Source organism: Saccopteryx bilineata, chromosome 1, assembly GCF_036850765.1.
Source record: "Saccopteryx bilineata isolate mSacBil1 chromosome 1, mSacBil1_pri_phased_curated, whole genome shotgun sequence".
Classification (NCBI taxonomy): domain Eukaryota; kingdom Metazoa; phylum Chordata; class Mammalia; order Chiroptera; family Emballonuridae; genus Saccopteryx; species Saccopteryx bilineata.
Window position 1 is genome coordinate 356,336,376 of NC_089490.1, and position 17,953 is coordinate 356,354,328.

At 39.5% G+C, this 17,953-nt stretch overlaps 1 protein-coding gene across 4 annotated transcripts in view; it reads right to left on the reverse strand.

Annotated features, from left to right (window-relative positions):
* SBF2 (SET binding factor 2) overlaps positions 1 to 17,953 on the reverse strand; it is a 513,016-nt gene that overhangs the window by 27,959 nt on the left and 467,104 nt on the right. For all 4 annotated transcript variants that reach the window (XM_066250933.1, XM_066250932.1, XM_066250931.1 and 1 more), the window contains 2 exons: positions 17,422 to 17,523; positions 16,302 to 16,487 (listed from right to left, as the gene is read on the reverse strand). In XM_066250933.1, coding sequence (XP_066107030.1) covers positions 16,302 to 16,487; positions 17,422 to 17,523 — 288 coding nt within the window. The remainder of the gene's footprint in view (positions 1 to 16,301; positions 16,488 to 17,421; positions 17,524 to 17,953) is intronic.

Consider the following 17,953-nt stretch of genomic DNA (forward strand, 5'->3'; position numbering starts at 1 on the left):
TGCTGAGGATGACTCCCTGGCTTCTGCCTCAGGTGCTAAGAGGAGCTCGACTGCTGAGTAAGGGAGTAACTCCCCAGATGAGCAATCCATTGCCCCCTTGTGGGCTTGTTGGGTGGATCCCAGTTGGGGCACATGTGGGAGTCTGTCTCTTTGTCTCCCCTCCTCTTACTGAATTAGAAAAAGAAGAAAATCATAAATTAAAGTAAAAAATACAGTATATAAAAATTTAAAAAATTATTACAAGTAAAAAAACACACAGAAAACAAAGATTGAAAACCAAAAACAAACAAAACACCCACTAAAAATAAGAATAAAAATTATAAAAATTAAAGAAAATGAAATTCAGAATAGAATAAAAGAATAAAAAGACAAAAAGGAAAACATAAAAAGGAAAAATAAATTTTGGTTTTGAGAGGTTTCTTCCCATGGCTGTCACTGTATTACAAGTTTTAGCTCTGTGAAATTGTCCTCTGTTGAGTTGCAATGATATAGGCGGGGCTGCAGTTGTGTTGGTGGGTGGGTGTGTTGTGAGGGCTTTATAGCTTTGGCTTTCCTACTTTATGGCTCTAGCAATGGTGATCTTGAGCTTCCAGGAGCTCCTCCCCATGTCTCAACAGACCTGCGGACCAGATGTGGAGCACCTCTGTTCTTCAGGGGACAGAGTGGCTCTGGAGAGCTAGCTGTGGTGTTTGTCTCTGTCATCTCCATACCCGTGAGGTGATGGAAGTGCAATCTGGAAGGTTGGGGGCCACATTTTAGTTTTCTCTGTCTCTGCAAGTGCAGCCTGCAGGCAGACTATGGGAACACTGGCTGTGACCCCACAATCTGTTGCCTCTTTCGTTTATTTCCCCCTTACCCCTCTATCTCACTTCTTTTCCCAGCAGGAGACCGAGTTACTTTGGGTTTTCCTCTATGTACCCCTTAGAGAAAACCCAGACTGGCTGAGCTTCTCTCCTCCCTCTAATCCAGCAGAGGAAACAAACACCAGTCACTCCAGGTTTGTCTCCTCTCCAGAGCCGAACGTGAATGTGTTTTATCTTCTGTCCTCCTTTTCACCCAGTCATACCTTTAGTTCATTCGGTGTGTGGATCTTTCAGGTGTGCTTCTTAGCCTAGCTGGGGTTCTTTCACTGTGTTATAGTTGTTCAATTTGTCAAAATTTCAAGGGAAGAGATCAGGAATATCTCTCATGAAGCCATTACTCTGACATCATCTCCATGTTTTTGGTGTTAAATCTAAGATATCCCGGCTTAATCTAAGGTCACAAAGATTTCTTCTTATGTTTCTGTCTAAAAAATTTATAGTATTGGGTCTTATATTTAGGTCTATGATCCCTTTAGAATTAAATTTTATATTGGTGCTAGAAATGGACTAAATTATTATTTTTTGTATCTGGAAATCCAATTGTCTGATAACATTTGTTGAAAAGATGATCCTTTCTCTACTGATTGCTTCTGAATCTTCATTGAAAATCAGTTTTCTATATGTCATGTATGTTTGGGACTGCTTCTGGATCCCATTCTGTTTCATTGACCTATCTGTCTAACTTTGCAGCAATTATCATACAGTCTTGATTATGATAGCTTTATAATAAGTCTTAAAATCAGGTAGTATTAGCCCTCCAATTTTGTTCTTTTCCAAAGTTGTTTCAGATATTCTAGATCCTTTGCATTTTTTTAAGCAAGAGAGAGAGAGAAGAGGCAGAGAGAGGAACAGACAGGGACACACAGACAAGAAGGGAGAGAGATCAGAAGCACCAATTCTTCACTGCAGCACCTTAGTTGTTCATTGATTGCTTTATCATATGTGCCTTGACCGGGGAGCTCCAGCTGAGCCAATGACCCCTTGCTCAAGCCAGCAACTCCACACTCAAGCTGGTGAGCTCCCACTTAAGCTGATGACCTTGGGGTTTTGAACCTGGGTCCTCTGTGTCCCAGGCCAATGCTCTATCTACTGTGCCACACCTGGTCTGGCATCCTTTCTATTTTAATATAAATTTTATTATTTTTGTTTTTTAAATTAAATTCATTGGGGTGACACTGGTTGACAAACTATACAGGTTTCAAGTGCATAATTGTATAACACATCATCTATACACTGTATTGTGTGTTCACCCCCAACCCCCACCCAAGTCAAGTTCCATCCATCACCATTTATTCTCCCTATACCCTCCTCCAGCCCATTCATATGGATTTTAGAATTAACTTGTCAATTTCTACAAAATAACCTCCTAGGTGTTTGATTTTGTGATTATATTGAATCTTCAGGTCAAGTTGGAGACAGTGACATTTCAACAATATTAAGTTTTCTGACCCATAAACAAGAGGTACCTCCTGATTCATTCAAGTCTTTAATTGCTCTCAGTAATGTTTTGCAGTTTTCAGTGTCAGGTCTTTAAAATATTTTGTTAGATTTCATTCATATTTTTTGATATTGTTATAAATGGTAATTATTTTAAAATTTTAATATTTCAATTGTTAATTTTTCTAGATTCCATAAATAATGTTGTTTGTGAATAAGATAGTTTTATTTCTTCCTTTCTAATGTAATGTCTCTATTATTATTATTTTCTTGCCTTACCTCATGGCTAGGACTGTTAGTACAGTACAGAGTAGAAGTGGTGAAGCAGATATCCATATCTTGCTCCTGACCTTAGGAGCAGAGCTTTCAGCCTCTCATTATTAAGTATGATGTTAACTGTAGGGTTCTAAAATAGATACTATCTATAGTTTGAGGAAGTCCTTTTCTATTCCTGGTATCCTGAAATTTTTTACAGGGAAAGAATTTTATATTTTGTCAAATGCTTTTTCTGCATTTATTGAGATGACCATATGATTTTATTTTTAATTTCTTAATATGGTGAATTACACCAATTTATTTCAAATGTGAAACCAATCATGTATTTCTGGGATAACTTTCACTTGACCATGGTATGTTATTTTTTAAATATATTGATTTATATGGATTTGATTTGCTAAATTTTTGTTTAGAAATTTTGAATCTAGGATCATCAGGAATACTGATGTATAGTTTTCTTTTACTGTCTTTGTCAGGCTAGAGTAATGCTGGTCTCACAGAATAAGTTGAGAAGTATTCCCTTTGCTTCAATTTTCATGAAGAGCTTTTTGTAGAATTGCTATTATTTCTTCCTTAAATACTTGGTGGAATTTACCACTGAGGCTGCTTGGGCCTTACGTTTTCAGCAAGAAAATGTTTTAACAACAATTTAAATTTCCTTAATATACACTGGCCTATTCAAGCTATGTATTTTTTTCTTAAGTGAGTGTGGTAGTTTATAGTTTTCAAGGAATTTGTCCAATTCACCTAATAGCTGATTCTTTTGGCACAAAATTGTTCATAATATTCCCTTATGGTCATTATAATACCTGGACAACCTGTGGTGATATCATTTTTCTCATTTCTAATATTGATAATTTGAGTCTTCTTTCTTTGATGAGTCTGGCTAAAGGTTTATCAATTTTTTTAATCTTTATGAAGAACAGCTTTTGGTTTCATTAGTTTTCTTTATGGTTGGCCATGAGATTTTTGGGGTCTAAAGGCAAGTCTGCTTCAAAAAAATTTAGCCTTATTACAATATGTAGAATTGAAAATGACAGGCACCTCAGCCAATAAGTTAATATTATAGTATATAAGCATTTCCCAAAATATGTTGATAAACAGAGCTTTAGGCCTCTCTTAGGTATCATCTGTTCTTTTTTTTTGTGACAGAGACAGAGATACAGAAGGATAGAGAGAGGGACAGATAGGGACAGACAGACTGGAAGGGAGAGAGATGAGAAGCATCAACTCTTTGTTGCAGCACCTTAGTTGTTCATTGATTGGTTTCTCATATATGCCTTGACTGGGGTTCTACAGCAGAGCAAGTGACCCCTTGCTCAAGCCAGCGACCTTGGGCTTCAACCCAGCGACCTTTGGGCTCAAGCCAGCAACCATGGGGTCATGTCTATGATCCCACGCTCAAGCCAGGAATCCTGCGCTTAAGCTGGTGAGCCCATGTTCAAGTTGGATGAGCCTGCACTCAAGTTGGATGAGCCTGTGTTCAAGATGGTGACCTCAAGGTTTCAAACTTGGGTCCTCTATGTCCCAGTGCTTTGCTCTATCCACTGTGCCACTGCCTGGTCAGACTGAATAATTGTTTAAAATAATTTCCTATGTATCTTGGTGAAGATAAAAAAATAAACAGATTTAAAAGACTAAGCTATGTGAGACACTTTAGTTTTGCTTTCCATAATGGAGTGAAATTGGCCAATTTCCTTTATTTCTAAGAAGAGAATCTGAAATGGAATTTGGAGAAACATAAATTTATAGAGTCTTACTTTTTGCCCATGTGCCATTAAGTACTTTGTAAAATTTAAAGGCCCATAAAAACAAGCTATGACTCAAATCCCGGCAAAGAGCAACATTTTGGGAATAAAATATAATAAGTTAAAATTGGATTTGTTTTCAAGAATCACATATATTAAACTACAAGAGACCCTATACAGAACATTCTAGACACATATAGAAAAACAAATAACTAATATTAGTTTTCATTATTTCACAGATTGTTTTAACAAACATTAACTGTGTACCTTGTACTGTGCCAATCACTTTACATAAGATTTTTAATCCTTCTGAGATATATGTATATATAAACTAAAGCTTAGAGAGGTTAAAAGATTTGCTCAAGATCTAAAATTAGTAAATGAGACTGATAAAATAAACTCAGGTTTATTTTATAGCTAATATACTAGTAAAAGCTTTAATGCAAAATTGCTGTGTTATAAAATAACTTGGAGTATGCCTATTTCTGCCAGTTTTCAGTTCAGTGGGAAGCAGGCAGACACCAAACTCTTGAGAATACCATGAATCCATCAGCTGCAGCAATTTTGCCAATATCAATGGATACACTGTACACTAACCAACCTGTATGAGGGCAGCTTAGCTCCTCACACAACTCCTTTCCTTATGTGCTCACACAGCTCCTTTCCTTATGTGCTCACATAGCTCCTTTTCTTATGTGCTCACATAGCTCCTTTCCTATGTGCTCACATAGCTCCTTTCCTATGTGCTCACATAGCTCCTTTCCTATGTGCTCACATAGCTCCTTTCCTATGCGCTCACATAGCTCCTTTCCTTATGTGCTCACATAGCTCCTTTCCTATGTGCTCACATAGCTCCTTTCCTATGTGCTCACACAGCTCCTTTCCTTATGTGCTCACACAGCTCCTTTCCTTATGTGCTCACATAGCTCCTTTCCTATGTGCTCACATAGCTCCTTTCCTTATGTGCTCACATAGCTCCTTTCCTATGTGCTCACACAGCTCCTTTCCTATGTGCTCACATAGCTCCTTTCCTTATGTGCTCACATAGCTCCTTTCCTATGCGCTCACATAGCTCCTTTCCTATGTGCTCACATAGCTCCTTTCCTATGTGCTCACATAGCTCCTTTCCTTATGTGCTCACATAGCTCCTTTCCTATGTGCTCACATAGCTCCTTTCCTTATGTGCTCACATAGCTCCTTTCCTTATGTGCTCACATAGCTCCTTTCCTATGCGCTCACATAGCTCCTTTCCTTATGTGCTCACATAGCTCCTTTCCTTATGTGCTCACATAGCTCCTTTCCTTATGTGCTTACACAGCTCCTTTCCTTATGTGCTCACACAGCTCCTTTCCTTATGTGCTCACACAGCTCCTTTCCTTATGTGCTCACACAGCTCCTTTCCTATGTGCTCACACAGCTCCTTTCCTATGTGCTCACACAGCTCCTTTCCTATGTGCTCACATAGCTCCTTTCCTTATGTGCTCACATAGCTCCTTTCCTATGTGCTCACATAGCTCCTTTCCTTATGTGCTCACATAGCTCCTTTCCTATGTGCTCACATAGCTCCTTTCCTTATGTGCTCACACAGCTCCTTTCCTTATGTGCTCACACAGCTCCTTTCCTATGTGCTCACACAGCTCCTTTCCTTATGTGCTCACATAGCTCCTTTCCTTATGTGCTCACATAGCTCCTTTCCTTATGTGCTCACACAGCTCCTTTCCTATGTGCTCACATAGCTCCTTTCCTATGTGCTCACACAGCTCCTTTCCTTATGTGCTCACACAGCTCCTTTCCTTATGTGCTCACACAGCTCCTTTCCTATGTGCTCACACAGCTCCTTTCCTTATGTGCTCACATAGCTCCTTTCCTATGTGCTCACACAGCTCCTTTCCTTATGTGCTCACACAGCTCTTTTCCTTATGTGCTCACACAGCTCCTTTCCTTTTGTGCTCACACAGCTCCTTTCCTATGTGCTCACACAGCTCCTTTCTTTATGTGCTCACACAGCTCCTTTCCTATGTGCTCACACAGCTCCTTTCCTATGTGCTCACATAGCTCCTTTCCTTATGTGCTCACATAGCTCCTTTCCTTATGTGCTCACATAGCTCCTTTCCTATGTGCTCACATAGCTCCTTTCCTTATGTGCTCACACAGCTCCTTTCCTATGTGCTCACACAGCTCCTTTCCTATGTGCTCACACAGCTCCTTTCCTATGTGCTCACATAGCTCCTTTCCTTATGTGCTCACATAGCTCCTTTCCTTATGTGCTCACATAGCTCCTTTCCTTATGTGCTCACATAGCTCCTTTCCTATGTGCTCACATAGCTCCTTTCCTTATGTGCTCACATAGCTCCTTTCCTTATGTGCTCACACAGCTCCTTTCCTATGTGCTCACACAGCTCCTTTCCTTATGTGCTCACACAGCTCTTTTCCTTATGTGCTCACACAGCTCCTTTCCTATGTGCTCACACAACTCCTTTCCTATGTGCTCACACAGCTCCTTTCCTATGTGCTCACACAGCTCCTTTCCTATGTGCTCACACAGCTCCTTTCCTATGTGCTCACACAGCTCCTTTCCTTATGTGCTCACACAGCTCTTTTCCTTATGTGCTCACACAGCTCCTTTCCTTATGTGCTCACACAGCTCCTTTCCTATGTGCTCACACAGCTCCTTTCTTTATGTGCTCACACAGCTCCTTTCCTATGTGCTCACACAGCTCCTTTCCTTATGTGCTCACACAGCTCCTTTCCTTATGTGCTCACACAGCTCCTTTCCTTATGTGCTCACACAGCTCCTTTCCTATGTGCTCACACAGTTCCTTTCCTATGTGCTCACATAGCTCCTTTCCTTATGTGCTCACATAGCTCTTTTCCTTATGTGCTCACATAGCTCCTTTCCTATGTGCTCACATAGCTCCTTTCCTATGTGCTCACACAGCTCCTTTCCTTATGTGCTCACACAGCTCCTTTCCTTATGTGCTCACACAGCTCCTTTCCTATGTGCTCACACAGCTCTTTTCCTTATGTGCTCACATAGCTCCTTTCCTTATGTGCTCACACAGCTCCTTTCCTTATGTGCTCACATAGCTCCTTTCCTATGTGCTCACATAGCTCCTTTCCCTATGTGCTCACATAGCTCCTTTCCTTATGTGCTCACATAGCTCCTTTCCTTATGTGCTCACACAGCTCCTTTCCTTATGTGCTCACATAGCTCCTTTCCTTATGTGCTCACATAGCTCTTTTCCTTATGTGCTCACATAGCTCCTTTCCTATGTGCTCACATAGCTCCTTTCCTTATGTGCTCACACAGCTCCGTTCCTTATGTGCTCATAAGGAAAGCTCATATCTTCAAACAGTAAATAGCTTTTGTCATTGAAATGGGATCGATCATGGTGTTAGCCTACAGTAACTATGAGGAGAATCATGTTATAAAACCAGACCAGAGTGAGTTAATTTACAATTTGAATAAATGTCAAAGGCAAAGTTATAGCTGTAATCTGTTTTTCTGAAAGTGAGAAATAATGAAAAAGTTCTAAGATATCATCTTCAAAGATTTATTCCAATGCTGAAATAAAGAAGCTGCTTTTTTATATTTCATATTTCCATTCATATTATACATATTTTCCTTCTTGGTATTATATTTTTAAAAGAAATTTTAGGCAACAATTTGATTTTTGTACTTTGGATGTATTTTACTTTTGAATATGGTTCAACTATTTTAAGAAAAGGAAGCAGCCTGTAATGATATCATTTGAGCTAAGCCAATTTCTTTTAGAAGTAACAAAAAATCTGCCAGCTGTTGCTATTATGAAACAGTGATCTAGCATTTATAATTCATCTGACACCTGGATATACTGGCATAAACAATGGCTTTTTATATGATGAGGCAGTTCTAATTTAAGATCAGTGCTTCATCTGTTTTCTTTGTAACTCTTATTAGCACTAATGGACAAGTCTGGGCACATTTCCATGGACGGCCTTTGGCTGTTGGTGTTCAGCATGTTAGAAATAGTTAATAAGCAGAAAACACTCCACCTGGGGAAGTTTTGCTTGCTGCTCTGTAATTTTGCACTTCTTTTCCAAATGCTGTTGGGCCTGGCTCTGCTTCGTACCGCAGAGAAACTGAGGACAGCACTAATGTGAATTGTCTGGCAAAAGCTCGAGTCATGTAAAGCACTGGTGTTCACTCAAAAGGTATTCAAAGACGGCATTTTCTAATGCCTGAAACCAGTGTGAAGGAGAGGATGAAACACTACCTTATAATTAAGTCAGCAAGAGTCAGAGGCACTATTTGCTAACCATAGTCTTCCACAGTCGCCAGTTTTTGAATGAATAAACAATCCCTTTTCAGCACAAAATAATTTGCTTCACCAAAGCTGATAGCTATTATAGCCACGCATCCTTGAAGAACTGCAATTAAGGTCATGTGCTTGCGGTGCCAGGACTTGTCTGAGCTCAGGTTATTATGTATGAGGTTCTGAGGTAAAGGACGGTTCAATTTAAAATTTTATATTTTAATTAAAAGAATTTTAACGTGGTACAGCCAGATTTGAAATCATACTAACGGGGGTCTTTAGACCCTGAACAATATTATTTTCTACAGTTTGTGAAGCATTCACTTAGAAATAATTGAGCTTTCTCCTGACCAGGTGGTGGCAGAGTGGATAGAGCGTCGGACTGGGACATGGAGAACCCAGGTTCGAAACCCTGAGATCGCCAGCTTGAGTGCGGCTCATCTGGTTTGAGCAAGAATCACCAGCTTGAGCCCAAGGTCACTGGCTTGAGCAAGGGGTCATTTGCTCTGCTGTAGCTCCCCCCCCCCCGCCCCATCAAGGCACATATGAGAAAGCAATCAATGAACAACTAAGGAGCCGCAACGAAGAACTGACGTTTCTCATCTCTCTCCCTTCCTGTCTGTCTGTCCCCACCTGTCCCTCTCTCTGACTCTCTCTGTCTCTGCCACACACACACACAAAAGAAATAATTGAGCTTTCATTAAGTCATCCTGTTTTCAATTTCAGAACTGGTTTACACAGAACATTTGAATTTTAAGTCCTTATTTAAAATAAAAAGTTACTAGAAATTAAACATATATCCCAAGTTATTGTATATAACTTAACATGATGCAGTTTTAGCATTTATTGTAATGTATTCTAAAGATAACAGGAATGTGATTTAGCACTTCATTTTAGTTTATGTTAAAATGCTCTGTTCACATCCTTAAGATGTGTAAACACAAAACACAGGTGACTGTGGAACACTCTATCAGGGGTCTCAAACTCGCGGCAGTGCGGCCCGCCCACCAATTTTGTGCAGCCCGCAGACTAATCAAACTTCATGGATTAATCTGCGGGCCAGTCTGCGGGCCGCACAAAATTGGTGGGCGGGCCGCGAGTTTGAGACCCCTGCATCTACATTATTTCCACTCCCACCCCCCTCACCCCACCCCCAATGATAAAACCTAAGTATTACATTCCAAGCAATTATTATTATCCTTGGAACACAATGATATTCCCAACTGTGAGGACAGTATGTTTTCCATGAGTCCCTCCCATCTCTGACTGATTATGAGTGGATTCATTTGCTGACTCTGTTTAGGTAGGCAGAATTCTGCAAATTAAACATGGACATTTAACAATTTTAATAGTGTATTTAACCTAAGCCAAGTTCAGCCATACAAACTCAGTCCCCTACAATTCTCCCCCAGTTAAAGAAAAGGAATTTTTAAAAGGAAAAAAACTCAAAGGAGGTAAGGAGAATGGGAGGGGAAGACAGTAATAGGCCAAGGAAATTCAGTACATTTTTGAAAGATGGAAAATAGAAGAAGGAATAGCAGTTAAGAGATAGAAATTGAGAAACTACACTGGGACATCCCTGTCAGGCGTCCCCAAACTATGGCCCACGGGCTGCATGCGGCCCCTGAGGCCATTTATCCGGCCCCCACTGCACTTGCAGAAGGGGCACTTCTTTCATTGGTGGTCAGTGAGAGGAGCACTGTATGTGGCGGCCCTCCAACGGTCTGAGGGACAGTGAACTGGCCCCTGTGTAAAAAGTTTGGGGACCCCTGCTAGATGAAATGATTTACAGTTTGCCTGTAAACCCAGAAAGGCTCAGAACTCTGAGTAACATTCATAGGGATGAAATGGAGCTACCAATAAGGACTAGTTATAAGTCTAGAGAGGGCGCAAGGAGACCTCACGTGATTACCTTCTTGAAAGCAAGAGATTGTTCTCTGGAAAACCAAACTTAGTAAATCTGGACTTGGGGACATTAGACACAACTGGGTTAATGAAGAGGCTTGGGACTAAAAAAAAAGCATGGCAAAAGTAAAAATCTGCACACTTAATTGGGATTTCCCTGGATCCATTTCCTGCTCTGCTTCCAAAAAGCAGGCAGCCAGGCTTGTAAGTATTCTAAATTTTCTCTGGAGAAATGGAATAGCTGCTGTTTTCTTTTTGTGGAACTCCGGCTTACTGACATGCTAGACTCATTAACTAAAGACACTTTCCAAGTTCATCGAAGTATAATTTACATATAAAAATGTCCCTATTTTAAATATACAGGTTGATTAGTTTTGGTCATTGTATACAGTTGTGTAATCACCACTACAATCATGATACTGAACACTTCCCTTGTCCTGAAAAGTTTGTTCACAACCCACTGTGGTCAGTCCCCTCCCCTGACCACTGGCCCAGGCAACCACGGATGTTTTCTGTAACTGTGGTTTTGCCTTTTGCAGAATTTCATCTAAATAAAATAATACCTTGTGTTGTCTTTTTTACCTGGCTTTTTTTCACAATTAAAATGATTTTAAGATTCACTCATGTTTTTGGGTGTATTACTATTGCATTTCTTTTGCTTGATGACTAGTAGGCCATTGTATTTATATAAATACACCTGAATTTGTTAATCTGTTCACCAGCTGAGGGGCATGCTACTCCTTTACAGTCACACCCATTTCTTCCCCTCTCCAGTATCTCTAACCCCTGAAAACCAATAATTTGTTTTCTGGTTCTATAGTTTTATCATTTTGAGAATGTTATATATAAATGGAATCATATTGTCTGTGTCCATTTGTGATGTTTTTTCACTTAACACAATGCTCTTGAGATTCATTCAAGTTGTTGCATGTATCAACACTTCATTCTTTCTTTACTGTTAAGTTGTATTCCATGGTATGGATGTACCAGTTTGTTTAGCCATTCACCTATTAGAGGACATTTTGTTCTCTCTTTCCTCAAGCTCTTGTCTATTATAAATAAAACTTCTCTAAACAATACTCTTATATTTGAGGTGAGTTTCTTATAAGTTGTATATAGTTAGGTCATAATATATTTAGATCATTTCTGTTTAATGTAATTATTGCTACAGTAGGGCTTAAGTCTTATAATTTTACTTTTTGTCTTCAGTTCTATTATTTTTATTTTTTAGATTTTTAGATTTTATAAAGTATTTTTATTATTTTTAACCTGGTTATAATACATCATCATTCTAAAATCTTTGTTTTCTTTTTTTGGCCTTCTGTGGATTACCTGAATACTTCCTATAATTCCATTTTAATTTATCTATAGTGTTTCAGAGGTATGCTTCACGTAGTTTTCCCCTTGATATTTTCTGTACCCCCAACTTTAGCCTTCTTAGTGGCTGTTCCAGGTATTCCATTCTATATCTTATCACACTTTACTGATGTTTTACCAGTTTCTGTGGAGCGTAGAAACTCTACTTCCCCTACATTCCCCCATTTAAAATATAATTGTCTTAACTATTTTTTCTACATACATTGAGAAAACTACATCAAACAGTGCTATAATTTTTACTTCAACCATCAAACATAATTCAGATAACATGAGAAGAAAAGTCTATTGTATTTACCCATATTTTATTTGCTATTATTATTCTCTTTTCCTTTCTGATAGTCCAAGATTCCTTCTTTTATCATTTATTTTCTTTTTGAAAAATTTTCTTTAGTTAGTCATTTTAGGTCAATGATCAATTTCGAAGAAATTTTTGTGAATGATGTAAGGGTCAAGGCTCATACTTTCTCCTTTTTCTCTTTAAGTGAGAGGAAGGAAGATAGTAAAACTGACTCCTGCATGCGTCTCAACCAATGCTTGAATCAACCGAGCTATTTTTAGTGCCTGAGGCCAATGCTCAGACCAACTGAGCCATCCTTAGTGCCAAGGGCCGACACTCAAACCAACTGAGCCACTGGCTGAGGGAAGGAAAGAGGGAGAGAGAAGGGGAAAAGAGCGGGGGAGAGAAGCAGATGGTCACTTCTCTTGTGTGACATGATTGGGAGTAAACTTGGAACACCCATATTCTGGGCTGACACACTATCCCTGAACCAACTGGCCAGAACCAAGGTTCATACTTTTTATAAAGATATCCAGTTATTCCAAAGGATGTTGAAAAGTATCCTTTCCCTATGTCCAGGTTTTATAATTGTTCTCTGTGGGGGAGGTTGCCTTTAGAGTCTTAATCCATCATTAGTGGAAGCAATAGTCAAACTTACTCATCTAAAATTCAATTTAACTTATAAAATTTGAGGATGTTACTTAAACATTACATATAAAAAAGCAGTGACAAATTTTTATTTCAGCCAAAATTTAAAAAAATCTTAATTTTAGTATAATAATACATAAAACTGAAAATATGGACATTTTCTGTATTCCTATGGATTCTATCTTAAGAGCCTTGGTAAAGAAGTTTGTTACACAAAAAGCCTCTTCTCAGTGTAGTTCTATTTTTAAAAATGTCAACCTGGGTTCACTTTAATTCTTATTTTAAAGAGTCTACATCGGAGAGTCCACCAGCCACTCTTCTCAATAAACTTTCTGCCTCAGAGGGGCTTTGGGTGAGAGATGGAACTCTGGTGTTCCCTCAGTTAGTCTTTGCTCCTACATGTTTGTTAAGTGTGAACACCACTATAAGGATTGTGATTTTAACACTTAAAGATATGCGTTTTATGTACCACAGACACTGAAGGAACGTCAACTGCTTCACCTCGTGTTCAACTGAACAAACAGTGATATTAGCTCAATGCAGGAGTAAAAAATATTGGTCACATGTATTTATTGAAGTAGAACACAGGCCTTCAAGTGAGTAGCCTTACGAACCTTTAAAGATAAATTTTGACACTATGTTTAAATTGAATATAAGGCAGAATAATTCTTTAAGAAATGTAGAGGCACTGGAGGTTTGTCTGCTCTAAAGATTTTTGTGGCCTGACCTGTGGTGGCGCAGTGGATAAAGCATCGACCTGGAAATGCTGAGGTTGCCGGTTCGAAACCCTGGGCTTGCCTGGTCAAGGCACATATGGGAGTTGATGCTTCCAGCTCCTCCCCCCTTCTCTCTCTCTCTCTCCTCTCTCTCTCTCCTCTCTAAAATGAATAAATAAAATAAAATAAAATAAAAATTAAAAAAAAAAAAAAGATTTTTGTAAAAGAATAATAACATCAAATCTGAGCCTGAAAAAGGTGGTCATTCAAATTTTCATTTATTCATTCATTATAAATACTTATTAAGTATCTACTACATTCGAGACTGAAATTATAATTGTGTTGGGTACTAGAAATATGAAGACTAATATGACATAGTCCATGTTCCCAAGAATTCTCAGTCTAAGTAGAAGGCAATACACATACACAAATAAATATATTATAGTGTTATAGATGTTACCAAAGAAGTCTGCACACGGTTCATTAGGAATACAAATAAGAGGGTCAGGAAGAGGTTCAAAGCTTACTTAGAAAGAATCATGAAGTAAAATATGGTGATGAGAACAGTGCCTGGTTCGTAACAAGAGTCAGTAAATATTAGTAATGATGGTGAGAAGTAGTGGTACATAGGCATGGAGGCAGGAAATAGTCTAGTACATTTGGTAAGCATGATGGAGACAATAAGCAAGATAATAAGAAGTGCTTTCATGAAGAACTCATATGCTTTCACCTGTTTAGAAGTGATAAAAGATGCTTACTCCTTTCTTTTGGTCTCAGTTAAGCTTTCTATTTCAGAGACAACGGTCTCCAAACTTCTCTACTTGCCCAAAGAAGTATGAATAAAAAGGCTAATATTCAAACAGAAAAAAATACAGTAAGTCCTCACTTAACATTGTCAACAGGTTCTTAGAAACTGTGACTTGAAGCAAAATGATGTATCATGAAACCAATTTTCCCATAGGTTAATTGATATAAACAGGAATTAAGCTTCTATAGCATATTTCTGGTCATATAAATATTAGCAAACTTCTAAATGAAGATCTAAAACACTTCTAATATTAAACATTAAAACAAATGTGAGCTATATATATATTTAAGAAAGATTAACAAAAACATGAAGGATAATTCTTTTCCAATCCACTTATTCTATGTAGTTCAGGGTTAAGGGTAGCTAGAACCTATCCCAGGAGCTCACAGTGCAAGGTGAGTAAGTACCCACTGAGGCTAGGCAGCCCTTCCACCACAGGGCCACTCACACACACTCTCACTCACACTGGGACAATGTAGACCTGCCAGTTCCCCTGACGTGAACAACTTTGGAATGTGGGAGGAAACTGGAGTCTCTGGGGAAAACCCACGCAGACATTGGAGAACTTCCGAACCACACAGACAGTGGCCCTGACCAGAAATCGATTTTTTTTCTCTCGCCCCAACAGTTATAATGAAACAACACTGAAACGAATTGACCAAAATGATGTGATTAGAAGACTTGGTATATATCATCTGATACAGAGTTTAAAAGTATAATTTCAACCTTGTGACCAGCTTCCTCAGATGCTGCTCAGACAGAATCAAATGAAATTATTCAATAAATCTTTTCTTTAAGAACCTGATTGGAACAATTAAAAACATAACTACCAGAGTGTGTCTGTATGCGGGGGGTGGGAATGGGTATTGAAAGTCACTGCCAATGGGTATAAGAGTTTCTTTTGGGGAGATAATTGATTGTGGTAATTGTACAACTCTGAATAATATACTAAAACATTTGAAATATACACTTTAAATAAATTTTAAAAATTATGTAGTAATTAAAAAGCTGATCAATTAATTAAGAGAATTAAAAAAATAACCATACATCAGGTTGGCCTCTTCAGAAGACCTACTTCCAATTCTGGTTCCTGAAAACACTCTCACCTTTCCTTCTAATACATGGTTGAGGTCAACGTATTGCAAAGAGGCTCACCATTTTGACAAATATGTTTGACAGGCCAGCACCCATTCACTGTTGTGGTACAGATGAAACAAAGCTGGAAATGTCAACCCTGTTTTTCCTTGGCCAGTTTAGCCATTGGTGCCAATGCCTTCAATTTGTAAACCCAGTGCCGTTGGATTCTCAAGCCCAATCCTGACCAAGGTCCCATTAGGAAGTTTTATATGATGCACCTGAGATGAAGATAGAGGGAGCCTAAAGCATTCACCCCCCTCCCCCCCCGCCCCGGATCCCACTGGATCTGACTGTATTATGTACCTGGCTTCAGTCTGGTCTCTTGATTAGCCCTGACTAGGTCACCCAGTAAAACTGAGCCAGTATTCTCAACATCATAGGCTTGCCTGGTTGGGCCCTGATTTGTTTCTCTGGGAGTAGGCTCTACTTGTATTCCCAGGCACAAGTTAGAGTCCTTCCAAACCGGGAAGACAACATGCTGGATTTCAGGTCCTGCCACTTCCCACAGATTTTTGCAGTTCTATTCTACGTCAAACCTTGGTTTGAAGCAAGTGTGCTCCTCTTTTTGAGAGATGTTAATTTAGTGTGATGGCCACTTAACTTGAGGGCCAGCTCAAAAGCCAGCTGCCCTAGTTTCAGACACCACCGAGTTCTTTTTCTTCTCCATTCCCAGGAGTCTGCTGCTGAGATTTCAGTAAGCCTTAGGGCTGAATCCATCAGCTGTGGCATGAAGGAACTCAGCACAGCACTGCAATAGTCAGTAAATGCTAGTTCTTTCCTTCCTATCAAGCCAATGCAGGCATGCTCTACTCACCTGGTGCACACAGTCCAAGAACTGCAGGAAGACTGGAGTAAAACCACTACCCTGGCAGTTGAGGGTCAAGCTGCTCCGCTGACTGAATTTATGACCAAAAGAGAGCCACTCTTTTTCAACCAACATCCGGAAGCCTTCAAGTGTCCTATAAAAGGGATCACTGAGTAACTGAACCAGGGATGTCACCTAGGGCACAAGCAGGATGGAAACTTCATTACTTTCAGTCCTGAAAAATCCTGCTGCTAAGACAAAGTATTTCCTTTTTTTAAAAAAATTATTGATTGATTTTAGATAGAGAGAAAGGGAGAGAGAGAGACAGAAACATAGATCTGTCTTGGTAGGGACCCTGACTGGGGATCAAACCTGCTACCTTTGTATATTGGGATGATGTTCTAGCCAACAGAGCTATCCAGCCAGGGATTTTTCTCTTTTTTTAATTTAATTGACAAATCACTTACTTTTGATGATAACTAACTCGCAAACAAAGTTACCTGAGCAGCAAATTTGTTTACTAACTGCTCCAGGACAGCCAATCAATTAATTCTGCAAAATTTCCAGTAAAAATTGAAAGTCAAATTCATTTTGGCTACCTGTTTTCTTTCAGGGAATTAAGATTTCAATCCTGGGTGGCCAGTCTGCTGACTGTAGCTTTCTCCTAGGTGTAATTATGAGGCCAGAGGATTAGTTCAAACCTATAGGTACTTTTTGGCAGATGTAGATTAACGTCTTGTTTTCGTTTGTATTCATACCTTTCCTTTTCATTCTGGAGTGAGTAAAGGAGGGGCTTACAGAGAATCCAAAAAAACCCTGGTAAAACCCAGGAAGAATGGTCTATGTCCCACACTGCTGGTCAAGAGCTCCATTCACATGCCTGCATGGTGCAGCTGTGGTGTGGGCACCTGATGCCCGAGGCAGAGCTGCAGGCTACGGAGGGCCTGGAAGCTCATGGCATGGAGCTTTCTGATGGATACCCGGTACTGTTTAACACAGGACTTTTTCTGTTCATACATATTAGTCATCACACAAAAGATTTATCTGCAGAATTTAAAAACAAGTGAATTGAAACACAAACTCATATAACTATAAAACTAAAAATATGAAAATATGTGGAATAGTTTACTTGTGCTGTGATGTCCCAGCCTTCTTCCAAACAGACCAAAACAGAGGACCCGTTCTCAAGTACTTCCGACACTACAACAGCCAGCTGCATTATCTTGTGAAGCTAGGATAGGAAGGGAGGCCACATTAGATCAAGTGCTTTCCTTTTTTTGTGAGAGAGACAGAGAGAGAAATAGAGAGAAGGACAGATAGGGACAGACAGGAAGAGAGAGAGATGAGAAGCATCAATTCTTTGGTGCAGCACCTTAGTTGTTCAGTGATTGCCTTCTCATATGTGCCTTGACCAGAGGGCTAGCTAGAGCAGAATAAGTGACCCCTTGCTAAAGCCAGCGACCATGGGATCATGTCTATGATTCCATGTTCAAGCCAGTGACCCCATCTCAAGCCGGTGACCTCGGGGTTTTGAACCTAGGTCCTCTGTGTCCCAGGCTGATGCTCTATCCACTGTGCCACCACCTGGTCAATCAGATCAAGTGCTTTCCGAGCACCAAGAACAGACAAATTTATTATCAATCTCAGATAACCAAACGAGT